At 35.4% G+C, this 14,176-nt stretch overlaps 1 protein-coding gene across 2 annotated transcripts in view; it reads right to left on the bottom strand.

Moving 5' to 3' along the window:
* ITGB3BP (integrin subunit beta 3 binding protein) overlaps positions 1-14,176 on the bottom strand; it is a 56,927-nt gene that overhangs the window by 5,510 nt on the left and 37,241 nt on the right. Inside the window, exons 5-8 of one of the 2 annotated variants that reach the window (XM_006773228.2) lie at positions 12,268-12,346; positions 11,047-11,140; positions 9,791-9,850; positions 2,675-2,725 (exon numbers count right to left, since the gene is read on the bottom strand). In XM_006773228.2, coding sequence (XP_006773291.1) covers positions 2,676-2,725; positions 9,791-9,850; positions 11,047-11,140; positions 12,268-12,346 — 283 coding nt within the window. In that variant the 3' untranslated portion in view covers position 2,675. Of the gene's footprint in view, positions 1-2,668; positions 2,726-9,790; positions 9,851-11,000; positions 11,141-12,267; positions 12,347-14,176 lie in introns of those variants that run through there. The other variant, XM_015570162.1, reaches the window with a different exon arrangement.

Genomic DNA, 14,176 nt, shown 5'->3' on the forward strand with positions numbered 1-14,176 from the left:
AATGTCCCTGCAACCAAGATTACTTTATCCAGCAAAGCTATCATTCAGAATAGAAGGTCAGATAAAGAGCTTCACGGATAAGAAAAAGCTAAAGGAGTTCATCACCACCAAACCAGCATTATATGAAATGCTGAAAGGTATCCTTTAAGAAGAGGAAGAAGAAAAAGGAACTCTTGCCATTTGCCACAACATGGATGGAACTGGAGAGCAGATAAATACCACATGATCTCACTCATTTGTGGAATATAAGGAACAACATAATCTGATGAACAAGGACTGATCCAGAGACGGAGAGGCATTGATTGGACTGTCGGGCTTGGGAGGGAGGGTAGGGGAGGGGAGGGTAAGGGGGAAAGAGCAACCAAAGGACTTACATGCAGGCATAGAGGCCTGACCAATGGACACGGACAACGGGGGGGGGGAGGGGTGGGGGGTGATGTGGGGACAGGGACACATATGTAATATCTTAATCAATAAAAAATATATTTAAAAAAAAAAGAAAAAAAAGAACAATGGTAAAGAAATGAGGAATGTGTCTGGAGAATGGCAAATAATCTGGAATGACTGAGGCACTATGACAAATTGGAAAGGCACAATGTGATCAGATCAGGGAGAGTTTTTAAATTTGGATTTTATGTGACTATGGTAGAGTAATATCTTCTAAAGCATAATTTGTCCAGCAGTAAGACAGGCTATATAGAAAAGAGACCAAAGGGCAGAGAGGCAGGTTACAATGGGGATGATGATATCTGGAGGAGAGGTAATGAAGAAATAAACTAGTGTAGTGGGCATGGAGAAGAGAAGTAAACATTTTTGGAAGTGATATGACATGGCAGCAGTTTGGATGTGGGAACAAAAAGAGAGACAGAATTTTGAGGTTTTGAGCCTTAACATTAGATGAACACAAACCCTAAGAAGGTAGAATAAAGAACAGTTGAGGGGGGATGAAATCAGCATATTTGGGGGACAATGTATAGTAGCTGAGATCTGGGTTTCTATCAGGAGGAGGATCACAAATAGATTTGGAAATAATATACACTAAGGTAAGAACTATAGTCAAGGAATGGATGAGATCATGAAGAAAGTACCCAAAGAGAAAAGAAAACACAGTCAAAAGAACCCAGGGAAATACCTCAAAAGTAAGTCAAGTTTCATTTCACTGTTACTTCTCTTTGTTGCTTCCCACGGAAAAGGAAGTTACCTGGTTGGTCAACCTTCATTCTTTTAAGTTTTTTGAAAGTACTACTCAAATTAAAGACTCAGAAGAACACCCTTAATATGTAATGATCTTTACTAGATTCAATGACCGCAAAGCTATTCTCAGTTCCTCTAAAGGTCACTAATGAGACTGTCACACACTAAATGTGTTTGTTCACTTGTCCAATGTGTAACTGTGAATGTGTATTTATGATCACCATCTAATAGTTTTCTGTTGGATTTCCATGGATCAGAAATTTTATAAAAGATTTAACCCTATAATAACTACATGTTTGCATGTGTACACATATGATATCCTTACTGATTAACAGGATCTAAAACCTTTAACCAGTAGTGAAACCCGACATTCACATTCACAGATTACTGCAGTACAGTGGGCAAGAGTACTGACTGACACCAAACTACACAGGTTAGTATCCTGCCTGTCTCTTAGGTAATTCTGAAACAAAATACTTAACTTCTTTGTTTCTCAGTTTCCTTACCTATAAAGACAATAACTATATCTACTTCACATAAGTTATTGTGAAGATTAAATGGGATATCTATGAAGAGCTTATACCCGTACCTGGTATACTGAAAGTGCTCAATAAATATTAGCTGTTATTATAAGCTATTATTTGTTGTGTACAACAGAATGAACAATTTAATGAATGAAAGTGACATTTACTATATAAGGTGCTTGGCAGATTTTTTAAGAAGAAGCTAGTTTGTCAGGAAGCTGATACCAATTATTTGAGATACCATTTCCAAAGAAATGTATTTTCAGAATAGAATAGAATTATTTCATTTTGCATTGTTTCTAAGAGATAGCAGCAACATCGGGTTAGCTTCTAAGAAAATTAATATTGATGCCACCAAGTTTGGGATAATGGTAGTTCTTAATGTGAACCTTCAATTACAGGTATAGTAAACACTAATAACACATCATGACTCATGTTGCTTCTAGCTGGCTAAGTTATAATAAGCCATTTAGAAATATGTCATATTTTACTTGTATTGCTGAATCCACAGGAACTGTTTTAAAGAAAAGGAACAACTAATTAATATGTAATTAATCAATTTAGCACATTTGCAAATTGATAGACTTGTTATATCTTGTTCAGACAGATATGCCCTATAACTCACCAGTCAGTATCTGGTTAGATATTTCTACTAAAGGTACTCAATTAAGTGTCCTCTTTATATTTACTTAGATATCCTTGCTCTGAATTAAACTTAGCCTGGTCAGATCAACAGTGTTTTCTTAAAATCAGTCTCTAACTCACAGATTTTGTCAAACTTCCCTCCTACTGTTTATCAGAACAGATAAAATATAATCAACTAAAGCTCCAAAGCACATGGCCCTATTTTCTTTGTAGACAGACAGTACCAAATTTGCTGTCAATAAAATGTTTCCATCTGAACAAAGCAGTGAAATTTAACAAGATTATACTTAATTAGAAAGGTGAAGCATTACCTCAATTTAAAATGGCCTTCAGGAATTCATAGCTGTCAAGATGACGTAACTCTGTATGAAAGAAAAAAGATTTTTTTTCCAGAAAATAATTCAATGCAAGTTGTCACAGTATATGATGCAGAATAAATGCTGAATCAAAATGAAATTAAAATAAAGAGCCCAAACATAAAGTTTTATTTTACATTATAATTAGAAGCTTTGGGGCTATAAATTCTCATTTCAACTGATTTGCCTGACTCTGTTTCAGAATGTATATTTAAAAATTTAGGATGAAAACTGCCAAGAGATTTATTATAATGTATGGTTATGGTTTATTAGAATTGTCTTTTGTGCTAGCTTCTATGATTCTTGTCTTGTTCATTAATGTATAGAAGAGTGCCTGGCTCATAGTAGGTATTCAATAAATGTTGAGTGAATGAGGCATTAAGGAGACAGCAATTTGTAAGTATTTGAAAATATTTTGGTAATTCCTTTAAAAAATTCTTAGAGTGCCCATTTGTTTTTATTCATTCACTGAACATGCACTGTGGACCTTCTATCCGGGCTCTATAGTAGGCTGCGGGGCTACAATATAGAGATGGCTTTTATTTGTTTGTGGAGAAGAGCCCAGAAAGAGCCCTGTAACCACACAATCACAATACACAACACTGTAACGTGATACATTTATAAACATTCAGACAAGTGTTGTAGAAGCCTAGAAGATGAAGCATATTAGCTTGGAGAGTCTCACAGAGAATGTGGCACCTAAAACTGGCCTTAAAGAATGCGCAGAAGTTTACTATATGGAGAAGAAAGAAAGAGCACCCCAGGTTGAGAGAGAAGCAATTTGTGAGTCCCAATTTGTTAACAGCATGAATTAAAATGACTACTTTCCTCCTACGTGAGGTCTGAGCTGAAGGAAAAAAACCACCTAACATTTACTTATTACACAAGTTCTGCTTTAAACTATATAATTAGCTATATAACACTATAAATATATATTACTACATATGTGTTTAAAATATATAAACCACTTAGAGAATTTAACTAACTTTTTTTTTTTTTGAGGAGCTTTTCTGACTACTCTAAGTTAAAATGGGGGAAAAAAGTTCAACTGTCAGGTGACATAAAAGCAATTTCTAATAAATGTGCCAGAATAATTTTTCTCCATCTCAAGAACAGTTACTCTTCAGTCTGTTCATTACTGTCTTTTTATAGTATTTTTATTTAATAAAACCTATTAAGACTACCATACAAATCTCTTTACTTATGCTTTTATCTTTTAGCTGATCAATTTTTATATTGCTGACATCCCTTCTTCACCATTTGCTCATTTAAAAATTCATAGTATGTGAGCTATGTCTCTGGAGAAAATGTCTATAAAATTTGTTACAGCTGGCAAATGTGTATGAGTCAGTGATAGCACATGACTAAATGCTTCACAGAAAATAAAATTTGTTTCTGTAGTAAGCAGAACTGTTTAAATGTTATTTATTTTTATGTTTCAAAGAAAATATATTGTGAAGTGCTGCATTGATTTAATACGCAACAATGTCTGTGTACACGCTGTAGAAAGAAAATTTATGAAACCTTTGCACAACTCCTTTAATTGAATTTTCCAAATCTCTCACCACACACAAATAATCAATATCTTCTGCAGAGAAAACCAGTCAGAATTATTACAGTCTTTCGTTTCAATTTTGTTGTCATCAGCACATACAGAGCACCTGGATATTTGTAATGTCTGGTAGCAGGTTATTTATACCTCTTAAACACATAATTGCTATTAAATGAATTCAGGTCTATGGTTTAATTTTTTTAAATGATTACTTAAAGATAAGAATTATCATACTTCTAGTATAATATAAATAAATTTAAATTATGGAAAAAATTACTTAAAAAGCTGTGAAAAGTAATAAAGCAGTTTTTCCTTAAATCCTAGACAAATATCAAGTAAGCAGTTGAAACGTATCCCCCAAACAGTGCTAAATAATGTAAAAAAGGGCATTATCATTATTACAAGGAAAGGTATAACCCAGGTACAGCTTATATGACAGCTGAACCCTAAAGAGCTGAGGACTACAATTGTACATTAATGGATATCTGTGTGACCAAAACTAATATCTCCATTTTCTACAAATCTTCTGATAAACTTAGAATGTTGAAGCACAAAGGAAATTTTTGTTGTTTCTCCTAAAACTCTTAATGTCTAAACATTAAACTTCAGTGCTTTTAAAACTAAGCATTTGTTCGAAAAAGAATATTCTTTAATTGTTAAGATATAACAGAAAAAAACACCCTTTTGGGAGTAAAATTATTTAGCTGATATAATGAATACTTTTTTCAAGACTGTGTGGGAAAAAGAACAACATATTTTTAAGTTGAAAAATACTTCAGTGGGTGGTTAGAATGAAAAGGCAATATCAAACTATTTTATAGTCTTAGAACAGAAAAAGTTTAAAATTTGTCCTGTAGTCCACAAATTTGAAAACTTTAAAATCCTATAACTAAGATGAATTTTACAATGTAAGAGACAGTTAAGTTAGCTAAAGAAAACAGAAACATTATAGTCTGTGCTTTTCTTTTTAAGGCTAGCAATAGAAATGCTGAAATATTTTGTATTACAAACAGCTGAAACAAGCAACTTTTTTGAACAATAGAAAGAAAGTTCAGATGGTTAACATTTCATTTAAAATATGCATACTACAACCTACACAATTATTCTCAAAAATAATAAAATATGTTTTGGACTGAAGTTAAGTGTCTAGATTTCATATCTTGGCAACTGCTCTATAATTTGCTTACATTCTTTTCAAAAACATTTTGTTTACTGGAAGTAGTAGACACAGACAAACAATGATGGCATTTTCTAATATCTCCAGAAAAAATGAAAATCCTAAGTACTATATAATGCCATCTATTGACTTAGGAATATTTGTATCAAGTTGTTTTAAGTTGAGGATGATTATGTAAAGTAAATTTTATGCCTTACCATGTGATGATAATGTGACATTCCGTCTCTATCAACCCATTGAATGGTCATGTTTTAAATGTTCAGCATAACAAATTAAAAATAATTATGAAAATTCACATCCAAATGTAATAGAAAAAGAACTTTTCATTTCATTATTTTTCTAATAGTCATAAAGCCAATATTATTAAGGAAAGTGAAGTTAGGCTTACTTCCTAAGTAACTTAAAAGAAGCCTTCCTTTGTTTAAGAAATTTGTAGTTAGCAAACTATAAAAAACCTAGAGTATATTATACACTCAAGGCATCCCCTGATTTAAAAACTATAAAAATCTCAGTGTACTCTTTTCAATTTTTTTAATAAGTTATATAAAGTTTTAAGAATCGGTGTCAGATGCCTATTTATTTAAAACATTAGTGTTATTTTTACAAGTATACTCTTGTGCGTGTAATAAAGACTGCAACTGATGCTAAACAAGCCAGCAATGAAATTTAAAGAATATACAACTAAGGGACCAATTTGAAGGGCCCACTACAGCATTAGTCTTAGAATTCTCCTGGTATTATCTACTTTAACTATCCTAGGAAAATTTTATAAGAATCTGAAGGACATTCTTCTTCTTTTTTTAAAAATATATTTTTATTGATTTCCGAGAGAACTGGAGAGGGAGAGAGAGATAGAAACATTAAGGATGAAAGAAAATCATTGATCAGCTGCCTCCTGCACATCCCCTACTGGGGATCGAGCCCACAACCCAGGCATGTTCTCTGACCAGAATAGAACCGTGATCTCCTGGTTCATGGGCTGACGCTCAACCACTGAGCAACACTGGCCGGGCTGAAGGACATTCTTTTGATAATGAAACAAGTATTTGTTTATTCTCATTTCATAATTACCTAATAAAAGAAATCTAACACATATTACAGGGCTGGATTTATATATTATATATCTCCTAACTATATACTTTCCAACATTATGAAGATACACAAAACATTTTTAAATTTAGACAATTCTAGGTAACAGCATACCAAAAGAGAAAAGTAGAAATTTCTAGAAATGTTCAAGGCCAGGTCTCCAAATAAGAAACATATAAACAAACTAGTTTGAGATATTGGACAAAACTAACAAAGTCCTCTTAAAATGAATGTATGAATAGAAAGAGTTTAAAGTTATTAGCTTAGCAAAAAATTCACATATATATGTGCATGTTTTGCTGCACATCAACTTTAACCAAAAAATAAAACAAAACAAAATATGCCACCAAAATAAAAATCCTATATAATAAAAGCCCAATATGCAAATTGTCCCCTTGGGTGGTCATTCCACCAGGAGACCGGGAGTTTGACTGCTCGCTATGACATGCGCTGACCACCAGGGGGTGGTGTGGAACGTGACAGGTGTAGGTGATGCACTGCGACTTCTTGCCAGCTACCTGGGGGCGGGTGTGATGGGGATGGAGGTGCAGTGAGAATGCAGGGTATCCGCCAAGCTCGTTCTCACTCCCCCTGCTACCCTCCTCTGGGATGCCAGGGCTCATGTGCTGGGGAAGCCCCTGTGCTCAGGTGCTGGGAGCCCGCCCCACATCCACGTGGCCTCTTCCGGGTGAGCTGGGCAGCAGCCACCGGGACCACAGGGGCCGGGTTGGGTTCCCCGTGGGTTCATGCAGGAGCTGGTGGGTGAGGCTGGCCGGGAGAGAGCATGCTGCCCACACAGCTTCTGTGCGGTACTGCTGGGCGACCCAGAGGCCCACAGTATGCCCCGGCCTGCAGCGTCCGGCCATGCTTACCGCATCTCTGTGTGGGGACTTGGGTACCATGCCTCAGGCGTAAGGGGGCTCACGGGGGCCTGGGGGCCCAGAGGTCAACTGGGACCTGCCCTTCCATGCCAGATGCTAGCGCTTTGATTGCCGACCATGCCTAGGGACTGCACCCATTCACTGATTTTGTGCACCAGGCCTCTAGTATATACATAATACTAGGAACCACATAAAGAGAAAAAAAGATAAGCACCCAGTAAAAACATATAGCTCAGTCCTGGTCAGTTAGCTCAGTTGGTTAGAGCTTCATCCCAATATGCCATGGTTGTGGGTTTGATCCCTGGTCAGGGCACATACAAGAATCAACCAATAAATGCATAAGTAAATAGAATCACAAATAGATGTTCTCTCTCTCCCCCGCCTTCCTCTCTAAAATAAATTAATTAAAAATATATTTCAAACTCAAATTGTAAAGAAAATAAACTTCAGACTTATTTTTCAGGCATTACTTCGAAATAGGTAAAGAGTTAGTGAAGGTTTGAATACCTTAGGAAATATAAGGAGCTAGTGTAGTTCTTGCCAAGAAACTGAAATGGAAGATGACATATATTCTAGTATATACAATATATATTAAAATATAATGTAAGTTATGTACATACTAACTCAATTTTCATTTAAACCACAACAAAAAACAATGCTTATTAGAAACTTAAAAACACGATTTAATGATACAATCCTCTCTATGCATGAAGAAATACTTAGTCCTTAGGGAAAACTTGGTAATGGCTAAATCAGTTTTAATGCCTAAAATATTAGAAAACAGATTTAAGACCGATCATACATAAACACACAAAGAATCAGTATATACTGGATAACTGAAAGGCAAGAATTGTTTAACACATGGAAATAAATTTAATGTCTTAATAAATGTTTAGGGAAGGAAACAATTCTTTTGGAAAATTTTCTCCATTAATTATCAGCAGTGAAAATTCACTTATTTATTCTATAATTTTCCCTACCTCATTTTTCCAAAACTGTTGGCTAAAGCCAAGTATGTAAAGCCTAATTCTAATTAGTCCCAGGAAATCACAGATTTAAAAGAAAATCACACAATTGGCATAGAATATATAGAGTCAAGATTTCTTCTAACTGGGAAATAATAAATGTTCCAATTTCCTATTATAATTCTCTAAAACTTGTCACGTTTGGAGAGAATGAAACCACTGAAACCCATATATCAAGTTCTCCAGGCAGGAGAAAAGAAATCTCAAGCCTTTTAAGAAAAGGGCTACCATCATGTTCTTAAATGCTTGGGATCACAATGAAGTTAGCTGCTCAACTGAATAGCTCAGAAAGCCTGCTCAGCTCTCTTCCCACAGGGGTTCTGGAGGAGGGGTTCTGCTGGCCTGCTGTGACTTAGCTGGAACCTACCAGCAGGGAATCCTAGTGCTTTCCACTGCAAAGTCATCACCAGCTGTTAAAGATCCTAAAACACAGTCTAACAGAATAGATTGGCTGAACCAGTTTCAATTATGCTTCATGTCTGAATCTGAAAGCTGGGATAACTGGATGATTTGATTTGTTTTAGGAAGAGGCAATATGGAATAATGAAAAGATCATACTTTTTGAGATCAGACTGGTCTTTAGTTGGAATCCTTTCGCTGACACTTAAGTAGCAGTGTTTGGACAAGTTACTTAACATTTTCTGTGCCCTTGTTCCGTATCTGTAATGGCAATAATAGCAGCTATCTTACAGAGCTGCTGTGAGGATAATAATCATAGTAATTATTGGTCCTCAAAAGTCATCATTGGTACTCAAAAATGATAGATTAAAACATGGCCTACCCACGCATTGCCACGCCTACCTCTAGTTTTTAGTAGAGATTGCTAAATGGCATTCATGTCAGTGATATTAAAATGATGCTTCTTAAGCTGGTTAAAAGGTTTTAATATTTAACAGCCCATGATTATTTTGCTTACTGAGGTTGGATGTGCATGTGTTATGGGAACTTAAAACCTGCTAATTTAATTACCCGTACTGTTAATGCTCAGAAGCATAAGAGTTAACAGTAGATTCAACATCATTAATGATCTGAAAGTTTTCAGAACACTGGTTACAAAGTAAATTTATGCTTTGCGTCTCCTAATTCACCATTAAAACCTGCTATATATTAATGCATTGTTGCCCCATTTATCTGGATTCTCAAAACAGAACTTTTAATAAAACTACAAATCTTAAACTGAAACTTATATTTCAAAAGATATTTTAAAAGTTCAGTCATCAGTGAAGTTGAGCTCTTCAGACCTGGTCTTCTGAGAGTACACTAAAAGACTCATAATGATTGTTTTTAAATGGTAAAATGAGATGAAAGGATTATTTTTATATAATAAATTAAAATACAACTTTTTACCTTTGTTAGAAAGTTCTGAACTCTTCTTTTCAAACAGTTTTTGTTTTATTACTTTTGTCACTAGAAGGAAAAAAATGTTATGAATTAACATGGAACGTGAATAATTTCTCATGTTGGAATAAACTTCGTCAAAAAAAATTCAAAGTAATACATATGCATAGGTAGCAAACACAAAATGCAGTACTTTATCATACTACAGTAGGCTCTTGGGTTATGTTGGAGATCCGTTCCTACGTCGGAACCCACCTTCATAAGCACCTACGTCCCTCACATGGAGCACATCTACAGCAGTAATGAAGGTAACAGTAAAAAAATTTTATAAAAAGATAACAATTCCTGACCTTTACTTGTGGTAAATAAATAATAGAAAACATAAAGTACATATGTACATACGTTGAAATGACGGAACTTTTTTTTTTATAAATAAATGGGAGATGGCGACGTTACCACAAAACGACAGAGTCTGACATAACCCGAGGACTGTCTGTATATTTAAAGAATGAGCACCACATAAAAAAAACTCCAATTACAGTTTTGAAGGTACATTCTTTCCCTTTACATTAAAGAGGAATCCCTGAAATAACATATCCTGGGGTAAAAGATATGAGGCTTCTTATTCTTTAAATACTATTTCTATCACATTTCCAGTAGTGATATATATAAAGAAGTCTATCAATGAGTGGATAAAAAAGCTGTGGTACATTTATACCATGGAATACTATGCAGTGGTAAACAAGAAGAACCTCTTAGCCTTTGAGATAGCATGGAGGAACCGTAAGTGCAATAAGCCAGTCAGAGAAAGACAAGTATCACATGATCTCACTCATATGTGAAATCTAATTAACAAAATAAAATGCTGAACGGAGTGGACCCAGAGACTTGGAAGCATGGACCAGAGTGTGGAATCTCAGATGGAAGGTGGGAGAGGATGAATAGGTGGGAGGTGATCAACCAAAGAACTCGCATGTACACATGTATAACCCATGGACACAGAAAATAGGGTGGTGAAAGCCTGGGGTGGGGGTGGGCTAGAGGAGGCCAATGGGGGGAAAAGGGAATATATATGTAACACTTTCAAAAATAAAGATAAAAAAAAGAATATTGGAAAAAAAATAAAGAAGTCTTTTAAATTTGGGAAAATTAATAGGCTTATCTCTAAATAGGCTTTATGGCTAAAGTTGAAAATATTAAAATATTTATCTAAGCTTACAAACAAGGAATGGAGAGACACCATTGTAAACTCATAGTCTTCTTACTTAGTTCTTTCGTTTTCTTCATTTCTCTTTTTAAGAAACATGGTCCATAAGAGATACCAATGAGATTATGAAGCTTTCTACTGTCCTTCAAAGCCTAAAAGAAAGTCATTTTAAATGAGTTAAGTAAGTTCTCTTCAAATATAGTATTACTGACAACTCTAATGAAAATATTATTTCCTTCATCTGAAAAACTTAAACTCTATGGTAGGAAATTTTCTGGTAGGTCAACTATTGTGAGTCTTAAAATGCTTGCATAAAAATAATTTATTAATTAAAAAGACTAAACATAATCTACAAATTTACTTTTACATGTGAAAAAGATAGGTATTACTAAAATGTTATAGTTTATTCATGTTCATAAAAGAAAAGAAACTGCCATGAAAAGTAAATTAAACATATCCCCTGCAAACTCTTTCCTGGGATTCTCCAATCTGGGGCTTTTTTCCTATTCTCTGTACTCAAATGGGATAGTAGAATTATGAAATATTATATGCCATATGTGCCAATATATTGGACAATCTGGACTAAGTGGAAAATTCCTAGAAACATACACTTTTCCAAAACTGAAACAGGAGAAATTAGAGAATCTATATAGACAGGTTACAACTAGTGAAACTGAAGCAGTCATCACCAATCTGTATTCCCATCAAAAGTAAAAAATAAACAAACCAACAACAACAAAAAACACTACAAAGAAAGAAAATTATAGGCCAATATCTCTGATGAACATAGAAGATAAAACCGTCTACAAAACATTAGTAAACTGGATCCAGCAATACATTAAAAAGTGCATACACCATAATCAAATGGGATTTATTTCTGGGATGCAAGGCGCCAACATCATATTCAATGGGCAAAAACTAAAAGCATTTCCCTTAAGATGGGGAACAAGACAGGGATGTCCTCTTTCATCACTCTATTCAACATAGTACTGGAAATCCTAGCCACAGCAGTCAGACAAGAAGAAATAAAAGAAGGAAGAAGTAAAACTGTCATTACTCACAGAGGACATAATACTGTATGTGGGGAACCCTAAAGATTCCACCAAAATACTACTGGAATGAGAAATGAATTCAGTGAAGTAGCAGAATATAAAATAAATATCTAAAAATCAATTGCATTTCTATACACCAATAATGAACTATCAGAAAAGGAAACTAAGAAAACAATCCCATTTACAATTGCATCAAAAAATATATAATATGCCAAAAAAGCGCAAACCTGAGTGATACTTAAACTTTGCGTTATTTCCATGATTTCCTCTGATGATTTCTCAACTTTAGAGAGCAACACCATTAATCTATGAATAAAGAAAAATATTGTATTTAGCAAGATGATCAAGCATTTAAACACAAGTCATTTTCAGAGCTTTAATTCTTTTTTGAAAAAGGATTTTACATTCAGTTTCCTATTCATTTTCTTTACATTTTTTCAAAGTGGTTAGAGATGTAAATGCTTCTCCTCCATTCTTTCATTCCTTTACAAGACAATCTATATTATCAACCATCCTGTCTTTTAGAGTTTTGCTATTCCTCATTCCCACTGAGTAGGAGAAAAGATTGTAGACCTAAGAAATGTCTAAACTTGTAGAGAATTTTTATTAAGCGTTTATTTGAGCCACACTGGCAACATGTTGGGAAGCCTGATCTCAAATGCTCCCGGAGAATGACAGTTTTGTTGTTTCTTTTACACATTTGTAATTAAGGAGGGAACATGAAAAAGATTACATAAAGGTGGGAGAAAAGTATAGGATAGTTAACAAGATTATGTGCTTCCTTTTGGGTGGGTAAACTTTCAAGGGGTCTGGAAAAGAAAACTGTTCCACAGCTCAAAGGTGTGTTAACCTAGATACACAAAAATAGTAGACTGGGCTGGATTAAAAATCTTTTACTAGAGAAGTTACAGTCCTGGGGCATGATAACCCACTATGACCTGCCCAGTTAGGAATTTATGATCAGATCAACCTGTAAGGTTACTTTCAGTCAGACTTATTACAGAGCCCCCTTTTCATCTACAAGATGTAGTTGGCTTATTCCATTCTCCACTATACCAGTTTGAGAACACAAACAGACCATCATCTCCTTATTTAACTAGATCTAAGCCTATGAATCAGTGTTACAAGGTGATTTTTTTTAAATAAAAAAGTTTTATGGCTTTAATATATTCCAGTGTGAAAAAGATACAAAGGCACTCTCAAAAAAAACTTCACTTGTAATCCTACTTCCCGAACATATCTCTAGTTAGCATTTTAACATTCTGGAACAATCCTTAGTGGTTTTTATTTTTAAACATTTCTATAACTTTATATCATACTTCCCTTCTTTATGAAACATTACATATATATAATTTTGGGCACATCATCCATGGCTATAATTTTGAAGGCTATAATTTGGGGTCATTTACAGTTTTTTTTAATTGAAATATATTTGACGTGTAAATTTAAAGTATACAACATGTTAATTTGATAGATTTATATGTTCTAACTAGAGACCAGGTACACGGATTTGTGCACTGGCGGGTGTCCCTAGGCCTGGCCTGCGGGTATCGACTGAAACCAGCAGACGTACAGCCCCTGAGGGATGTAGTAGTGCTCATCCCAGTCCTGCTGTGCCGACTGCTGCCAACACTCGGTAGGCTCGCTGCTGCTCCGCTGCAGTCTCTGCGCCCGTCCTAGGGCAATACTGGCACGCCCACGACCAAGAAGTGGCTGCGGGCTCACGCCTAGTCAGTCCCGATGTGGGTCCTAGTCTGGATGGGGGAGGGGTGCACAGGGGGAGTCTCCACGGGATAGGCTTGGGCCACTGCAGCTGTGCTCGCCAGCCATGAGCCCAGCATCTGGCACCTGATAGTCAGCTGAGCAGCGCTCTCACAGTGGGAGTGTACTGACCATCAGGAGGCAGCTCCTGCGTTGAGCATCTGCCCCCTGGTGGTCAGTGCATGTCATAGCTACTGGACGACCAGTTGGTCAACCAGTCACTTAGGCTTTTATATATCTAGATAAGATTGCCATTGTAGTGATAATTAGCACCTCTATCATCCAATAAAAGCCTAATATGCTAAGTGTCCGGTCGTCCAGTTAGCCATTCAACCAATCAAAGTGTAATAAGCTAATGATATGCTAAAGCTGCTC

This window comes from Myotis davidii, unplaced genomic scaffold (assembly GCF_000327345.1).
Source record: "Myotis davidii unplaced genomic scaffold, ASM32734v1 scaffold205, whole genome shotgun sequence".
NCBI lineage: Eukaryota > Metazoa > Chordata > Mammalia > Chiroptera > Vespertilionidae > Myotis > Myotis davidii.